The 17474-nt window shown below is 24.9% G+C and overlaps 1 protein-coding gene across 1 annotated transcript in view; it reads left to right on the top strand.

Annotated features, from left to right (window-relative positions):
- LOC101236236 (protein unc-79 homolog) overlaps positions 1-17474 on the top strand; it is an 89075-nt gene that overhangs the window by 45516 nt on the left and 26085 nt on the right. Inside the window, exons 16-25 of the mRNA XM_065804989.1 lie at positions 7021-7249; positions 7358-7534; positions 8846-9206; positions 9301-9523; positions 9647-9901; positions 9990-10225; positions 12406-12441; positions 12544-12659; positions 12776-12861; positions 13936-14097. Coding sequence (XP_065661061.1) covers positions 7021-7249; positions 7358-7534; positions 8846-9206; positions 9301-9523; positions 9647-9901; positions 9990-10225; positions 12406-12441; positions 12544-12659; positions 12776-12861; positions 13936-14097 — 1881 coding nt within the window. The remainder of the gene's footprint in view (positions 1-7020; positions 7250-7357; positions 7535-8845; positions 9207-9300; positions 9524-9646; positions 9902-9989; positions 10226-12405; positions 12442-12543; positions 12660-12775; positions 12862-13935; positions 14098-17474) is intronic.

The following is a 17474-nucleotide window of genomic DNA, read 5'->3' on the forward strand; positions in this document are numbered from 1 at the left end:
CTGTTCAATTTCAATAGGATCAATAATAACATTTTGTTCAATATAAGAATCAAAATCACATTATTCAGTTTCACTGTAGGAAGGTCTTGTAAAATTATTTCAGCAGGTTCTATAGTACAGTATCAAATCTTACAACTCATATTTGATTGTAACTACACTTAATTTACACTTTATTATTCTGTTTTATTTATTCTTTATTATTATATGTATGGCTTTTTAAATATTAGACCGTAACTCCTGACAGGACTTATTAGTCCCTCTTTAATTTTCATAACAAAGTAGTGTATGCAAACCTTTTTAACACTTAAACTGAACTTAAGATATTTAATTACACATTAAATAAGCTCTAAAAAAACTCCCAACACAAATAAAAGTAAATATAAATATTATAGGTTCGTTTTTACAAAATAATTAGGCCTAGTTTCCTTAAAAATCATCATTAGACATCACATCTAAGATGAAAAATAATTGATGACAAACAATTAAATGTAATTTTAAAACATGACTAAAAACTAAGTGAAAAGTTATGCAATGTTTTTACAGAAAGAAAAAAAAAACAAGTTTAAAAGGAAGACAATAGTTAATACAGTGGGACAAATAAGTTCTGTCAGTCCACAAAGGGTTTATATGTAAAAATACATTATCTGCAGTTGATAATAATACATTATCTGCATAATAATACAATATCTGTAGTTAGTCAAAACTGCTCTAGTTCAACCCTAAAAAATATAGATATTGATTTGCTGTTATAAATGTAGTTCATGATTATTAATATTGTTTATGTGGTTTACCATTATTAATATTATAAATGTAATTCGTCATTATTAATATCAAATGTGATTCACCAATAACAATACTGAATGTGATCTACTATTATATATATATATATATATATATATATATATATATATATATATATATATATATAAATATATATTTATATATATATAAATATATATTTTTTTGTTTTCCTAAAGTAAAATAAAATAGCGAACTAAATATGTTCATTCATTTAAAAATTAAATTTGCAATTATTTAATTGTTAATAAGACTGAAATTTACATTTGTTCATTTGTTATTAAAAACAGTTAACTGCCATCAAGTAAAACTTACCATTACTCTTAATGAAAATTTTAAAATCATTATATCTTTCGAGAAAAAACAAGTTTTCATACTCAATTTAAAGAAAAAATTTTCATACATTTCATTGTCTTTAAGTTAAGTTTCATAAAAAGTTTAATTCATTCTTTTTAAAGGCTAACTTTTGGTTAATAGTTAAATGACATTAAACATTAAACAAGTCTTTAGAGAAAAAATGAATACACTAAAATAAACAGAAAGATTATTTATTTACTAATGCATTTGAAATCAAGATTTTTTTCCTATTCTTAATAAAAAATCAAAAGAAAAATAACAAATGAATATTTTTTGGGTGCCCATACTGCACCAGCGGTACCAAAACAGGTCTGGGTTAAATATATATATATATTAGGGTGGGGCATAAAACACCAAAATTATTTAAAAAAATACCATAATAATTTTTCTGCTTCCTTTTGATATGTGTATTAAAAAAATGTAATTTTTTTTTTATGGGTACCCCTATGGTTGGTCCCAGCAGTCCGAAAATTAAAAAATTTATAATTTTTGTAGATAGTAAGAGGGGCAGGGTCACTTACAAATATTTTAAAGATATCTTAAGGGTTATTTTTGTAGCCTGATATATCTATTTTTAGATTATGTTTTGTTTTATTGCAAAAGATGATGGAAATGGTCAACCCTACCTATTAAAATACATGATGTTTATATTTGGAAGGTAGGGGGGAAGGGTTAAGTTAAAAAAATCAGTAATTTTTAAAATTTTTATCTTAGCATAAATAAAAATAATGCAAATAGTTTATACAAAATTAAAAAACTGAAGTCATTAGCGAAAAAAACTATAACAAAACTAGAAAAAATGCAAAACAAAAACTTGAAGAAATATTTTTCAACTACAAAATAATTAGGGGAATTGGGGGCATAACCGCCCCCGTAACATTTGGATTAATGTTATATGAAAATAAAAATGAAATATGTTTTTTAACAGTTTATTTCAATAACCATTAAGCTTTAAATTGGTTAAGAAAAAAAAAAAAAAAAATAATAAATAAATATAAAAATAATAAATAAAAAATAAAAAAATTACAAAAGTTAAGAAAAAAAATAAACGGTTTTTGAAAATCTGATTTACTGAAAATACAAGCAATAGTTTTGGAAAAATATTTCATCGTGAAGTTTTTCTTGTTGGAAAAAGAATTGGAACAATACCTAATACACAATTGCCAACTAAAAAAACTGTATTGCAATATTACCATTACAGAGATCTTATGCTAAGAGCTGATTTTCCAAACATTTCCTCAGTTAGTATAGCTTCATATCCTCTTGGTGATTTCTTTACTATATGTATGTATATATATATATATATATATACATACATACATACATACATGCATACATACATACATGCATACATACATACATACATACATACATACATACATACATATATGTATGTATGTATATATATATATATATATATATATATATATATATATATATATATATATATATATATATATATATATATATATGTATACAGACCTCGATGGGAGTAAAAGAACAGAGTGCAGAGAATTGCTCTCTTAAAACAAACATGGTGAGCCATGTGAGCTGCTCTTCTAATCAGCTTTTTACAAGAGCTTTCAGTTTTTGCGCAAGCTATTTGTTTATTCATAAAAAAAAATTTTAAATACAAAATTTAGTTTTATACTTGTTACAAGCATATGTTTGTTGTTTAATGTTATGTTATATGTTTAATGTTACAAGAATTTATACATAACAAGTGTTGTTTATTTTGCCGTGAAATTTTTTTTTAGATTAGCATTTTCTTTGGGTTTTTACATATTATACGCTTATTCTTTTTTTAAGCTATTTTATTTATTAACAACTTATTTAATAAAAAATAAAAATAAAAACAAATAAAAGTTTTTACCACTTATAAAAAATATTTTATGTTTTCTTGAAAGCAGGAAGTTTAAGAATAATTATAACTATTTAAGATTCCACAATAAAAGTGTTTATATAGTTACAATTGTTTTAAGCTGAACATTTAAATATTTAATATATTTTTTATTTTGCTCAAATTAAGACATATTTAAATAATTCGTTTTAATTAATATATAATTCATTACATAATATAAAAGTTATTACACAATAATTTAGTACGTAATAATTTTATATTATATATATGAGTTTAAGCAAAACGAAAAAAAGCAGTTAAAACATTCAAAAATAATGTTTTATTTTTTCCAATGTATTAGTGTTAGTAATTGCTGTATTTGGTGTGAGCCAGTGAGTGTGGTGTTAACGCACTATGACAGCCAATTTGCTTGAATGCTGCTCATCCAGCAATCAAGACCTGCTTTAAAACTGTTAACTGATTGTGCTTTAACCAACTCGCTTGGCAAGCTATTCCACAATTGGCTGATCTATTAAATAAAAAGTTTTCATGACAGCTTGCTTAGTGATTTCTTTGACATATTTAAAGCTGTGAACTCTTGTTTGAATTTGTTGAATACTAATTTTTTTGATTGTTTCCAAATCATTAAAACTGTTAAAGAATTGAAAAAGTTGAATTATATCTCCTCGTTGTCTCCTTTTTGTCAAGTTAATCAAGTCGAGAGCTTTTAGACAATCATATTTTTTAAGATGATTTTTAAGTGATGGTATTATTCGAGTTGCACGATGTTGGACTCTTTCTAATAAATCAAATTCTCCCTTTCAAATAGGTGACTAAACTGGTACTGCAAACTCTAACAGTGTTCACACAAAAGAAATCTTTTATGTGGCACTGAGTCAAATGCCCTGGCGAAATCCAAAAAAAACAACATCAACAGGTTTGCCATTCTCTGAGGCAGTTGAAATAAAATCAAGTGTTTCAAGTAGATTTGTCAGAAATGATTTATTTATAACAAAACCATGCTGTTGCTTGACTATTAGTTTGAATTTATATAGAAAAGTTTCAAGTTTACATCTGATTATACCTTCCATTATTTTACATGCACTTGAGGTGAGTGATACCGGTCGGTAGTTTCCTGCTAAGGTTTTTTTTGTCTTTTTTGTGCAAAGGAGTAATATTTGCTGATCTAAATTGCAATGGCAGTTAGCTGGTTTTTAACGTCTCTTTAAAAATATTCATTAGTGCAGAAGCAAAGGCTGATGCACAATTCTTTTAAATAGCTGAATGTAAATTATCAGCACCACTTGATATCCCTAGTCAAAAAGTCTGGTAGGTAGAATGTTCTATATCTTTTTTATAGGATATCCTATAAAACTTTTTGGCTAGGGATTTTTTTGACTAGGTTTTTAATCTTAGATAGACATCTTCATATGTAAAATCTTCATTTGTCATAATGAATATTTCAGTAGTTCTTAAATCAAAAGAAGGCAGTAGACCATCATCTTCTTTCACAAATGAACTTGGAAATTTTTGTTTAAGATATCAGCAATATCTTTTGAATTTTGAGTAGTTTCACCATTTGCTCCCTTTTATGCTTTTATAGAATCTTTAACTGCTAGTTAACTGTTCGTGTAGCTGTAGAGAAGCTTTGGATTCTTGATGGCTCTTTTTACCAGATTAAACTCAAACTTTTGTCTCACTTTTTTAATCTCATTTGCTACATTTTTGCAAATCATTTTGTATTTAGGTTTCAAAACCGGATCTTTTCATTTACATGAGCAGTTTTTATATCTTAAATTTTGTTTGCATCTAATTAAAAACTTTAACCTAGCATAAACCCAGGCTGGTCTGATTTTTAAAGAGTTTAATGTATTTTTAATTGGAGTGAAATGATTACATGCCACCTCAGTGTAAAAAATTAATTCATCAAACATTTCTTGTACATTTTTATTACTGAAGCATTGTATCCAGTCAACATTTGAAATTAGATCAGGTATTAGTTCAAAATTGCAATTAGCAAACATAAATCTTTGTTCACTTTTATTGTCACGAATTGCTTTATCAGACAAGATGAAACCAAAACATTAGACAACCTCTGTTTATGTTTCCCAAAACAAATTTTTATAATGTATTTTTAAAAATGTTTAATATTATAAACTGAATTTTAAATAAGAGCTTTAATAGGAAGACTGACTAAGAAAAAGGTTTACATAAGAATATTATCAATTTATTTTCATAATAGCATTTTTATAAAAAAACTGATTTTTTTAAGAAACTAGTCTGTTAGTACAATCTAATTTAAAAAATTTGCATTTTAATTAGTGCTCTTTTTAAATTTATTTTGTAATAACTGTGTCTTTAAATAAGCATTGCAGTTTATTATGCAGTTATTGGTTTATTTCGAAAATGACTTTTTTGTTTTCCGTTTTAGTTACAACGATAATCGTTTTCTTTTATAAAACTTTTTGCAAACTTGGCAATAATGTCATTTATGTTATAGTGATATTGACTGTTAAGCAAAGAAAAAAATGAAACACATACTTTAGTGAGAGCCATAAATTGCTCCCATAAAACACTTTAAGGAAGTGTGGGCGAGCTAAAGTTCTCGCTTTCTGCTGAAGCTTATATATATATATATATATATATATATATATATATATATATATATATATATATATATATATATATATACATACATACAGCCATTGGTCATTTAATTCAATTAGAGTCAGCATTCCACCTAACTACCAATCTAAAAGTATTGAGGTTGGCAAAAAATTGTCGACTTCATTTCTATGTTTTATGGTAACCCTTTTGTATCAAATTATTTTTGACAACCTCTAACATTTTGAGGTCAGCAATAAATTGCTGACCTCACTTACCAAATTCTGAGGACTGTATATAAATATATATATATATATATATATATATATATATATATATATATATATATATATATATATATATATATATATATATATATATATATATATATATATATATATATATATATATATACACACACACATGTATATACACATGCTTCAGCAGAAATGGCGGGCTATAACCCGCGCCCATATCCACACTGATGTAAGTCAGTTTACATGGACAAAATAATGCCTGCACAACATATAAACTTTTTGGTAAAAAAATGTTAAATATGTTGATGTTTTTTTATTCTTTAAAAACTTCTCACATGATATAATATCAACATGAATGGCAAACTTCGAGTTTTAAACTGTTTTTTCTTTAAATAAACAATATAAAAATTTAACTTAACATGTGCTAAAATAAGTTAAATAAGTCTTTTTTATCAATTTGCCACTCTCTCACTTGTTATAATAGTGTCATAACTTTTGTATTCAATGACATTTTATTTAAAAAGAAAGAGAGATATGAATGAACTTTGATAATGTAGAAGTACGATCAATTGTTTTTAATAAAACAACATTGTATTGTATTATTATATTGATTTTTTATTAGATCAGTTGATTAATGTTATAACAATAATATATTATCACATATTTAGTAACTAAATTTTTAAATAAATATTATCATATAAAAGTTACATATAAGCATTGGCCCCAGCTTATGTGTTTTTACATGACTTTTTTTGACATTTTAAATATTTCTTCATCTTATATGGATTGTACCTACCCTAATCCATAGTTGGTGTATGTAATAATTTTGCAAATTTTTAGTACAACTTTATCAGCTTTATCAGTGTTATGACTAAGTATGCGATTGAAGGCTTTCATTGTATGTTTCATTTATATTTCATTGTATTTTTTCATTGCAAAGATTGAAGGCTTTCATTGTATGTTTCATTCATATTTCATTATATTATTATAAAGATTGAAGGCTTTCATTGTAAATTTTGTTTGTATAATGTCAAACTATTCAAATATTATAAACTTAGTGAAACACTTTTGAATTTCTTTAAAATACACATAAAAGCACTATGAAATATACAAATACTTTAAAGTGCAAACGTAGGAATAATTTTTTTTGTAAATTTATTTTAGAGCATGTATACATTTATGGAAGAACACTACACTAGTATTTCTGGGGACCAATTGTTTATCTTGCAAAGTTATCAATCAATTCATAGCATCATTCCACAGCTGTCGCCGATTAGTACTTCATTTTTTTTACAGATGTTCAAAAAGACAAAAAAAATTGATAGAAAAAATAAACAGAAGCTTGTGCTTCAGGATCGTATCCTAAGTTCAAGTGGTGAAGAAGTCTTTGTTGGTAAATTTTTTTTTCAGTTTTCTTAATAATATTTTCTTTTTTTATTAAATTAGCAGTACAAGATTGTTGAAATAAAAAATGAGTAAAAATTAAAAAACATTTTTGTAGATTCAATCCTGCCAATGTATTCTCGAAAGTTAGTTCAAGTTGTTTCTAAATCATCTGAAAAGGTTTCCCTAAAGAAGGTTATTAGTCTTGTAGGTGACATGCCATTAATGGCTTATAGAAATAGATACACATTGCAGTGCAATAAGCGATGGAGAACTAATGAAAAAAATGTAGCTGGTAAGGTTTATAAAATTAATTATTATGTTTTCAATATTAGTTTTATTAATTTTTATAAAATTAATTAATGAAAATATAATATAAATTTAAATAAAAAGATAATTCATGTTATTTATATGAATTTATGCTTTTGTTTCATTAGTTTATGTATTTGGTTTATTTTCAGATTATTTTTGTTTTTGTTTTAGTTTTCAAGAACTAACTTTTAGAACACCAACAACTCCTAGATGGGTCATTCTTTTTCTTTTTTTTAACCAAGGACTGATGCTGACCCATCAAAACGCCTGATGATTTCCTAGCAGAATTATTTATCAATGTCTTTTTCCTCTAGTATTGTGCTGTTCCTTAGGTTTAATCGAAGATAAGCAACACTTCTCATCTAATGAGCTGCAATGTAATAAGAGCTTGTCTAAAACTGATAAATTAAATCGCATGTTTATTTTTAATTGAAATATTTTTTTTTTTGATAATCTTTTATCAAATGAGCCATATGTAAAACTATGCATGTAAAACTATGCATGTAAAACTATGCATGTAAAACTATGCATGTAAAACTATGCATATAAAACTATGCATGTAAAACTATGCATTCGGATTGAGCTATTATCATAGCAAAAAAAAGTTTAAAAATAAACATTCCTGATAGGTGAATGGTGATCTATTGTTATAACAGGAAATTAAAAAAATATTTTGGGATTTAGATGAGTTCTTGAGGTTTCGATGGGTCCTAATAATAGTGAAATTTTTTTCAGAGCTATGCCAACCAGGTACTCATACTGATTATGAAACTTTATACTGATTATGAAAGTATTATTTATTTTCATTCAAGTTTAAAACTATAAAAAATCTAGTTATTTTGTTAAAAATTGTTTTCTACATAATTTGCAAAAAGAAAACAATTTTAGGTACATTTTTGCAACTTTTTTTTTCAATAAAAAATTTTTTAAAAATAAAGTTAATGTTTTCAAAACTAGCAAATTTAAAACTAGCAAATTTACTGAAGACAGCAATTCAAAACACAGACAAAACTTGGTTCAAAAATTTTTCAAATTGCTCCATCCTGCTCTATATAAAAATATGCATAGTAGCTCCATGCTACTATATATGTACATACATATATATATTTAAAATGCTAAAGATAATAAAAATGTATTTTTGTGAATGTATGTAAATGTGAAAGTATTAAATCAAATAACTATTATATTTGTTACTATTAATATTTATTTATTTATTTTATAATGTTGCATAGATAATGTATTTGATATACAATACTTTTTTTATAAAATAAATTGTAATTGTGTAATTACTTAGAGCTAAAGATGAGAAAACGATCTCTTGTTCCTGGAGATTTTCAATCAACGCTAGAGTGCACTTTAGATACTGTTAACGAGGAAAAGGAGTTAAAAGAAGAAAGAAAACCACATAATTCTCATAACATTTTATTAGAAGATTTAGTCAACCATGAAGATGAGGTTTTCACAATTCTCATTGAAATGTTGGTTTCTTTTTTATCTTCCAAAAACAATGATAAAGTTGAAAATGATAAAAGTTTGGGTTCTACTATACTTGAAGAGATTAAAGACATAATACATTTTCTTGGTATTCTTCTTGGATTAGAAGAAGTCTCAGGTAACTGGCATGCTAGCAACAAGCTTAACCTTCGGTTATTAAGGTATTTACCATGGTTGTTACCATGGTTACTTTCCTTTTTTTTTTTAAGAAATATTTTTGTTGATATTCATAATTACACTAATTGTAATTATTAGAAAGTCTGCAACATTTTCTACCCTTTTAATAAATCTTCCGCAACTGCTTGATCGTAATATTACTTATGGTTCACATTTTCTTCAACTTGTGCTCACTTTACTTCGGCTCTGTGTGAGGAAAACATTGACAGATGATGTTTTTATAGATAAAATAACAATCTTACGATTAGAACCACATTTGCAGCATTCGTGGCTAACTATACTTATTATTATTCTTTATAAGGTTTTATTTTTTTATTTTTTTACTTCTATTATTGTTGTTGTGCTGGTGTTCTACTGGTATTCTAAATCTAAATTATAAAACAATAAAAACACTTTTTTTGTGCTTTATTTTGTAAATTTTTAGCATTCATTTCATGAACATAAAAAAGAAATTTGGGAGCTTGTGAATATAGTGCGCAATACAATAGATGCTCACAATCCACACTGCTGTCAAAATGTTTCACTATCGAAACCATTTTCACTTGCCACAATGGCAAGTGCTAAGATACTCGCCAAAAAGGTTAATCGCACGACCCGTCAAAATACAACTTACAATGAAGAAATTGATGAGCATAGTTGTACAGATAATGCCAATGCGTCAGATTCAAAATTGAGTGAGGTAAAAGTTAGGAGTGTTGAATTTTTTTTGTTTCTATATATTTTAGAAAATTTTTATCATTTTAGTTGTGTTTTTTTTTTAAATATAGAAATTTGGTGTGACAGGTGCTCCTATCCAATCTTCCGAGGCAGTTTTTGGATGTCATACAAATGAAGAAGAAATGTTAGAATATACTGTAAAGCATTGCGCAATTTGTAAACTTGAATTGTTTACTTTTGATGATGAGTCTATAACACTATGTATGGTTTCGTTATTAACATTCATACACATGGATCCATCATTAGCTGCACCTTTTGTTATTGATGTCATACAAAGTGTTACTCGGTATTTTTTATTATTATTCTTTTAGTTATATGTTGATGAAAGATTGTATTTGAATGTTTATTAACAGGGATGATTTTTAATGTTTTTTAAAAACAATAAAACACCAAAATTGTATCTGTGTGGTGTATTCGTGTGGTGTGTTTGTGTGGTGTATTTGTGTGGTGTATTTGTGTGGTGTGTTTGTGTGGTGTGGAAACTAAAGAGTTTCTAGTAGAGAACAAAGAGATTTTTTAAAATTTTACTTTATTATTTAAAATTTTTTTAAATTTTACTTTATTAGTATATCATTGTAAGTTATGTATGTAGGTTTATCTTATGTTAGCAATTTTATACCTCCATCTCCTATTGCACTCTGTCCTTTTGAAAAAAAGGATAGGATCCATAAAAAAAAGGTTTTGATAGTCTTTCAGAAATAGGCACATGATTTAAAAAAAGGGGGTGTCACTATTTGCTAATACATTGCTTTTTTTTTATCTGTATTTACTTTACATTTTATTCTGTAAAGTTGATCTTTTTGTTTGAAATTATTTAATTACTTTTTTATATTACCCAATATTGTATTGTTTTTGCAACAAAAATAGCAAAAGTGTTTCTCAACTTTTCCTATCAGCCACTTTTGTGTTCTGAATATGGTGGTTTGGGTGACTTGTTTCATATTTTACATCTTTAGTTTGTGTATTTTAATGTTTGCTTCTTTTTTTCATCTTTTTGCTATAATGACTCTTCAATTTTATATAATTTATGCAACTGGTTTGTAATCAGAATCTTACTATATCTTGTTAAATATTTTTGTACATTTAATTGGTTTTTGTGTTTTTCTTTTTTTTTCAAAGAGATTTTATACAAATTTATTTTAAATTTGTTGAAATTTTAGTTGTCAATCAACTTAAATTTCACAAATAAAGTAAATTAATCACAAGTAGTTTCTAACAATAATAAAAGAAAAAAAGTAGATAATATGCGGTAGTGGTGTAGTGACAGAGTGCTCGCATTGCAAACATAAAGTTTTGAGTTTTATTGCTGCCACATCTATGTTAATACCAAACTTAATACCAAACTGTGTGTTTCTCCACACAGCAACCTCGTTTATCAAGGTTTGTGTTTAGAAGTTGAAGAGTTGAGAGAGGGTTGCTAACCACAAGAAAAGAAAAAAAATGGACATATAACAAATGACAAAAAATAAATATAAAAAACTACTAGGTAATAAGTATTAAATATATATTTTAATATAAAAGTAATTTCTCAAATTAATAATGAATTTTTTTATTTTTAATAAAATTTTAAATACTGGTCTACTGTTTGGTGTAGTTATGGCGGTATTTAGATTATTATAATCTAGAGTTAGCATGATTTTGTTAGCGTTTTACGTCCAAACGTGAGCTTTAGATGTTATAATTTTTTTTCTTCAAGTTTTTATATTGTTTAAAGAAATATTTCACTTTTTTATACATTTTTTAAAACTTTTTTACTACCCCTAAAGTGAACTCAAAAAGCACCATTTTTGAGTCTTTAAATTTTGCTCAACAGTGTTAACTTAATTTTAGTTTAAAATTTGTGAAAAAGTGCATTAACCCTCATAGATCCTAGTTCTTATGTATTCTGGTACATACTAATTAAATATAGTTGTCAAAATACCACTAAAAACTGTCAGTTTTTACCAGAAATTTAAAAGTTCCGTTTAAGAAAGAGCTGATAGTTACAAAAAACTGCCAATAAATGATCATAACAGTTCATATTACAATGTTCATTTCACCTAAACAACGTATTTATTTGAAATCTTATTTAAATCTGGACAAGTAATCAGACTTTTAGGAGATTTAGATTAAAAAATATTTTTATTTTATGTTACAGTAAAATTTTAAAAATTTATGTTTATTTTTAAATTTTTTTGTCTTATCATAATTCAGAGACCTGATACTGATCATTTAATGGAAATATGTCATAGTCAGCAAAATATCATACAGACGCTTTATTTTAATATCACCATAACTACACCGAATGGTAAATTACTAGCAATTTAAAAATAACATTAAAGTAATACAGAAATAGCAGTGTAGAATTTTAATTTGGAAATATTTTTTTTCTGAGTGATTGTCTATGAAGCTTAATTTAAATTAGTTATTTATATTTTATATATTGATTGTTATTTATATTATTGATTGTTTATCTTTTACTTACAGAAAAGCACAGATTCCAAGTTTGATTCCTGATTCAAAGTACTTATTTGTTTTTTTAAGATGTTTTCATTAATTTTATTAAGTTAAACTTTAAGTAAAACAGTTACAAATCTTCTTTACAACTGATTTATTTTTGAACAGACGAAATCCCACAATGACTTCCACATCAAGTGTAGCAATACAATTTCTTCGCTGTGTTTTTTATAAGTTATCATCAAACAGATTATTTTTGGAACTGTTTCGAGTTGATAGTGAAAGTATGTTGCTTTTATTATAACTTTTTATTTTTTTGCTGCTTTTAAATAGGTTTTTTTTCATTGCAGAATGCTTATAAAATAAAAGTATAAGAAAAGATTTATATATATTTTTTTAGACGATGAGTTATTTTTAAAGATGGCAGGTTTGTTGCAGGACAGTTCTAGTTTAACTCAACTGGACCCTTTGAAACTTGCACTTCAAGTAAACATAATTGCTGTCATATTTTTAAGAGTTTTTTGATTTTAGTCAAAAGTTACTAATTTGTTTTATTTAATAAATTATTAAGTTTATTTTAATGATGCTAAATAGAAAACATGAACACCTAGCTAACCTCATTACCATGATGAAATTTGATTTTGTTCAAAAAGTTATTTAATAACTACCATTTTTAAAATCACCAAAATTTAGAAAATGTAGTGTTAATTAAAATTTAGTGTTATTGTTAAATAGCAAAGTAAAAAAAAAAACTGTAACAACAGGCTCAGTAATATTGAAAGTATTTTAATTTTTTTAATGTTTCTTAATAGTTTATTGTTAATTAAAGAATCAACCCAATTTCTACTGCTTCCTCCTTTTGGCAACCTTTTTTTTTTTTTTTGTTATTCACCTCCTCAAGGCCAATAAAGCCACTACAGATGAGGAGGCTACTTAATAGTGGTTATAACCCTCTCTCAACTCTATAACTCTGAAACACGAACCTTGACAACTACCAGGGACGTGGTGGGGATCGAACTCTGAACCTTCCGCTTATTTACCACTACACCACTACCTTTTACTGAGACTTTATCCATAAATATTCTCAAATTATCTGCTTTTGTTTCGTGGGGTAAATTCTACAATCAAAGAAACAAAAGGATAATTAATTTCTATTTTCTTAAATTTCTATCAATGAAAGATGGTGTGTCTTTAATAATTAGTTGTATCATCCCTCATTAATAAAAGTCACATCATCCTTAGTACATTTTTCAGTATATTCCACAATAGTGTGAAATGTACTAAAAAATGTATCAAACAATATCAAAGTTACAGGCATTAAATTCTATTCTACAGCAATGCTTCTTGATTCAAAATGATCAATTGTGTTACAGTTCTTATTTTTGTGACCTTTTTTTAATCTGATTTATTCTGGTTGTTATGTAAATGTCTAGTTTGACTTGTAAACATTTTTGTGGTTTACATCATATTTTTTACATCAGCAATGTCAAATGCCAACCTGGATTTGTCATTAAAAAAAAAATTAACATAATTTTTTTTAACTTTTATTCAATTTTTTAGGATTTGTTAGATAGTCGTTCAGCAGATTTGATAATGGTATTCTTACACAATATTTTTGTGTATACCAGGTGTGTCATTAATACTCATACAAATCAATGGAGCTCTATGCAGAGTGTTTTTAAAGATTTTTTAAAGTTCTTACCAACAGTTATGCCACTTGCTGTAAGCTTTTTTTTTATATGAAATTGATTTTTACAATTAAGTTATAAATAAATATATATATAAAAAGTTTTTAAAGTTATAATAATTAAAAATATATCAATTATAAAATTATTATTATATAAATTGATTTATTGATGTACACTCCGCTACACTAATTTGTAAAAAAATTTGTCAATAAAACAAAAAAAATAATTTAAAAAAATAAATTAATTAAATGATAAAAACAGTAGAAAAATAAAAACATTCTGAATGTTTTTGTTTTTATTTCAAAAAAAAAAAACCATTTATGTTATTTGAATGAAATCAATATGGCTTTAAGTTTCTTTGATGATGATATCTCTATTTTTATTGCAAATGTTTTGATCTCATTTTATAATAAAAATGGGATCAAAACATTTTCACAACGAAAAATGCAGAAATATTTCTGGCAATATCCAGAAATATTTCTGGTCATTTAATTCTTAGTTTATTAAAAGCTGTGAACACTGTTTTAATGGAATTTTTAAAAAAATTATTGAAAAAACAAAATGATAAATTTATGGCTGCAAAAAAATTTTTTAAACACCAGGTAATTTAAGGATTATAAATAAATAAAAAAAGTTGTAAGAAAAAAATAGTTGTTACTAAAGGTCCAAAAAATTTATGCCGTAATTTAATAATCAACCAATAAACAATTATGCTAAAGCTATTTGCGCATTGTATGAAACATGAATATTCATTTTTGTTCAGAGAGAAAGTTTGAGGAATTCTTTATTTAAAAATTTAAATGTTTTAAATTAGAAACTAATTAATTGATAATAAAAATAATAAAAACGGGTATATTTTAAAATAAGTCATTAGAGTTTTTTTGTTTTGTTTTAAAATATCTATAAAAAGTTTAAATTAGTTTTTATATATTTTTGAACTCTTCTATCTTTAATTTTGTAAACATATCTGCAAAAGAGTTGCGAGCATTTAATTAATAAGATCATATTGAATAAGATTTAAATAAGATATAAAAGTATTTTATATCTTATTTAATGAATTCTTTTAATTAAAATATTTGATCACTGCTAAATTCCTTTAGACTGTTGTGATTAGCTGTTGTTTTTTAATAATTGTATCAACCTTTATCATGCTTTATTTTTCTAGTTTTATATTATGATTTATAAAATGAATTAAAATATTAAAGTTTAAATCATAATCTATAATAACAATAAAAGTTAAAATATGGTTTTTACAATAGGATTTTTAAGCATAATTCAAGATCACTATAAATATTTTTTATTGAAAAACAGCTATTGAGTTTAGTGATCAAAACAGAGTTTTATGGTTTTTAAAAAGCTAAAAATTTAAAGACCGGAAGCAATATCGGAATTTGCAATCACTTAATTCGAGGCCTGTGATACTAATAAATCTACATTGAGTCAACTGAAAGTTAATTATAGAAAAAATCGATAAAGAAAAATTATATTAAAATCTGTTTTGTAGTTTTCTCTTAATTTTATAAACCTATTTTTAATCATCATTTATTAATGATTTTAGTTCATTTTTCATAAATTCCATAAATCTATATACCTTAAGTGCTTTCTATACAAAATTAGTTAAAATGCGTAATTAAGTGTGAATTTGGAATGACGAAAACTAATTCAATAAAACTAATAAAAGAGTTGAAAAATATTTTTTTGTATGTTAATTGGCATCAAAAAGAAACTTTTTAGAGTTTTATATCTGGGAAATTCTGATTTTTTGATTTAAAGACCCAACCATATACACACATTCATTGATATAATATATATATATATATATATATATATATATATATATATATATATATATATATATATATATATATATATATATATATATATATATATATATATATATATATATATATATATGTATGTATATATATATATATATATGTATGTATATATATATATATATATATATATATATATATATATATGTATATATATATATATATATATATATACATATATATATATATTGTTAATTCACTTCCACAAGGCCGAGAAGGTCACTACAGATGAGGAGGCTACTTATTTGTGGTATAACCCTCTCTCAATTCTATAACTCCGAAACAAGAACCTTGACGAACAAGACCGCTGCGCATAGAAATGAGTTGAGTGCAGTACTACCAGGGACGTGGTGGGGATCAAACTCGGAACTTCTCGCTTATGAAGCGAGTGCTCTACCACTACACCACTACCGCATGCTTGCTAAATATATCATTTAAAAATACAACTTGTAACTCTTGTTACCAACTAATGATCATTATTTAAAATGTAACAATAAAAAATACAAAGTGCATTTTTTTTTCAATAATTGGCAAAACTAATTAATGATGCAAATCGAAATCAAAAATATATATATATATTTATATAAATAAATCAGTATGTATATATCTGTGGTTTTGTAAGTAAAGTGCCCGTGTCACTTTTTTGGTAAATTGACTTTTTTGGAGCATTTATCATTAAAATGTATGAGACTAGCAGAAACTGTTATGTTTCTATGTGTGTGTATATATATATATATATATATATATATATATATATATATATATATATATATATATATATATATATATATATATATATATATATATATATATATATATATATATATATATATATATATATATATATATATATATATATATATGTATGTATATATATATATATATATATATATATATATATATATATATATCTGTGATCAGTTGAAATTTGGATGATTTTAGATTGAGTTTTATAAAAAACCACTTAATCAATTGTAATGATTTTTTTTATAATGCATAATTAGTTTTTCAGTTAGCTTGCATAATTAATTTTTCAGTCAGTGGGTAGGGTGGCTCTTAAAACAACATTTTTGAAAAAAACCTGCTCCTATCCCTTTACTTTGTTCTATATAATACTAAAACACTAGGTTTAAAATTTTTTTGAACAAAAAATTATTTTAGGAGTAGCTCAAGACCCTTAAAAATTTGACTGGTCCCTAAAATTTTGAAAATAAAAGTTCTTCTAAAGTATGTCAACCTGGTACTCAAAAGAAGCAAAATTATATAAAAACTTCAAAAACAGTAATCACTTTACAAAAAAAGCATGTTTAAAAAAACTATTTTTTTTAAAGCTTGAAAATAATGACTTTTTTTATTTTCAGTTTAAAAACAATAGTTTTTATGCATTTATTTAAGAAAAAAGTTATTTTTTTGTAAATTGATTATTATTTTTAAAGTTTTTATATAATTTCGCTTCTTTTGAGTACCAGATTGACATACTTTAGAAGAACTTTTATTTTAAAATTTTTAGGGGCCAGTCAAATTTTTAAGGGTCTTGAGCTACCCCTAAAATAATTTTTTGTTCAAAAAAATTTTA

Source organism: Hydra vulgaris, chromosome 09 (assembly GCF_038396675.1).
Source record: "Hydra vulgaris chromosome 09, alternate assembly HydraT2T_AEP".
NCBI classification, from domain to species: domain Eukaryota; kingdom Metazoa; phylum Cnidaria; class Hydrozoa; order Anthoathecata; family Hydridae; genus Hydra; species Hydra vulgaris.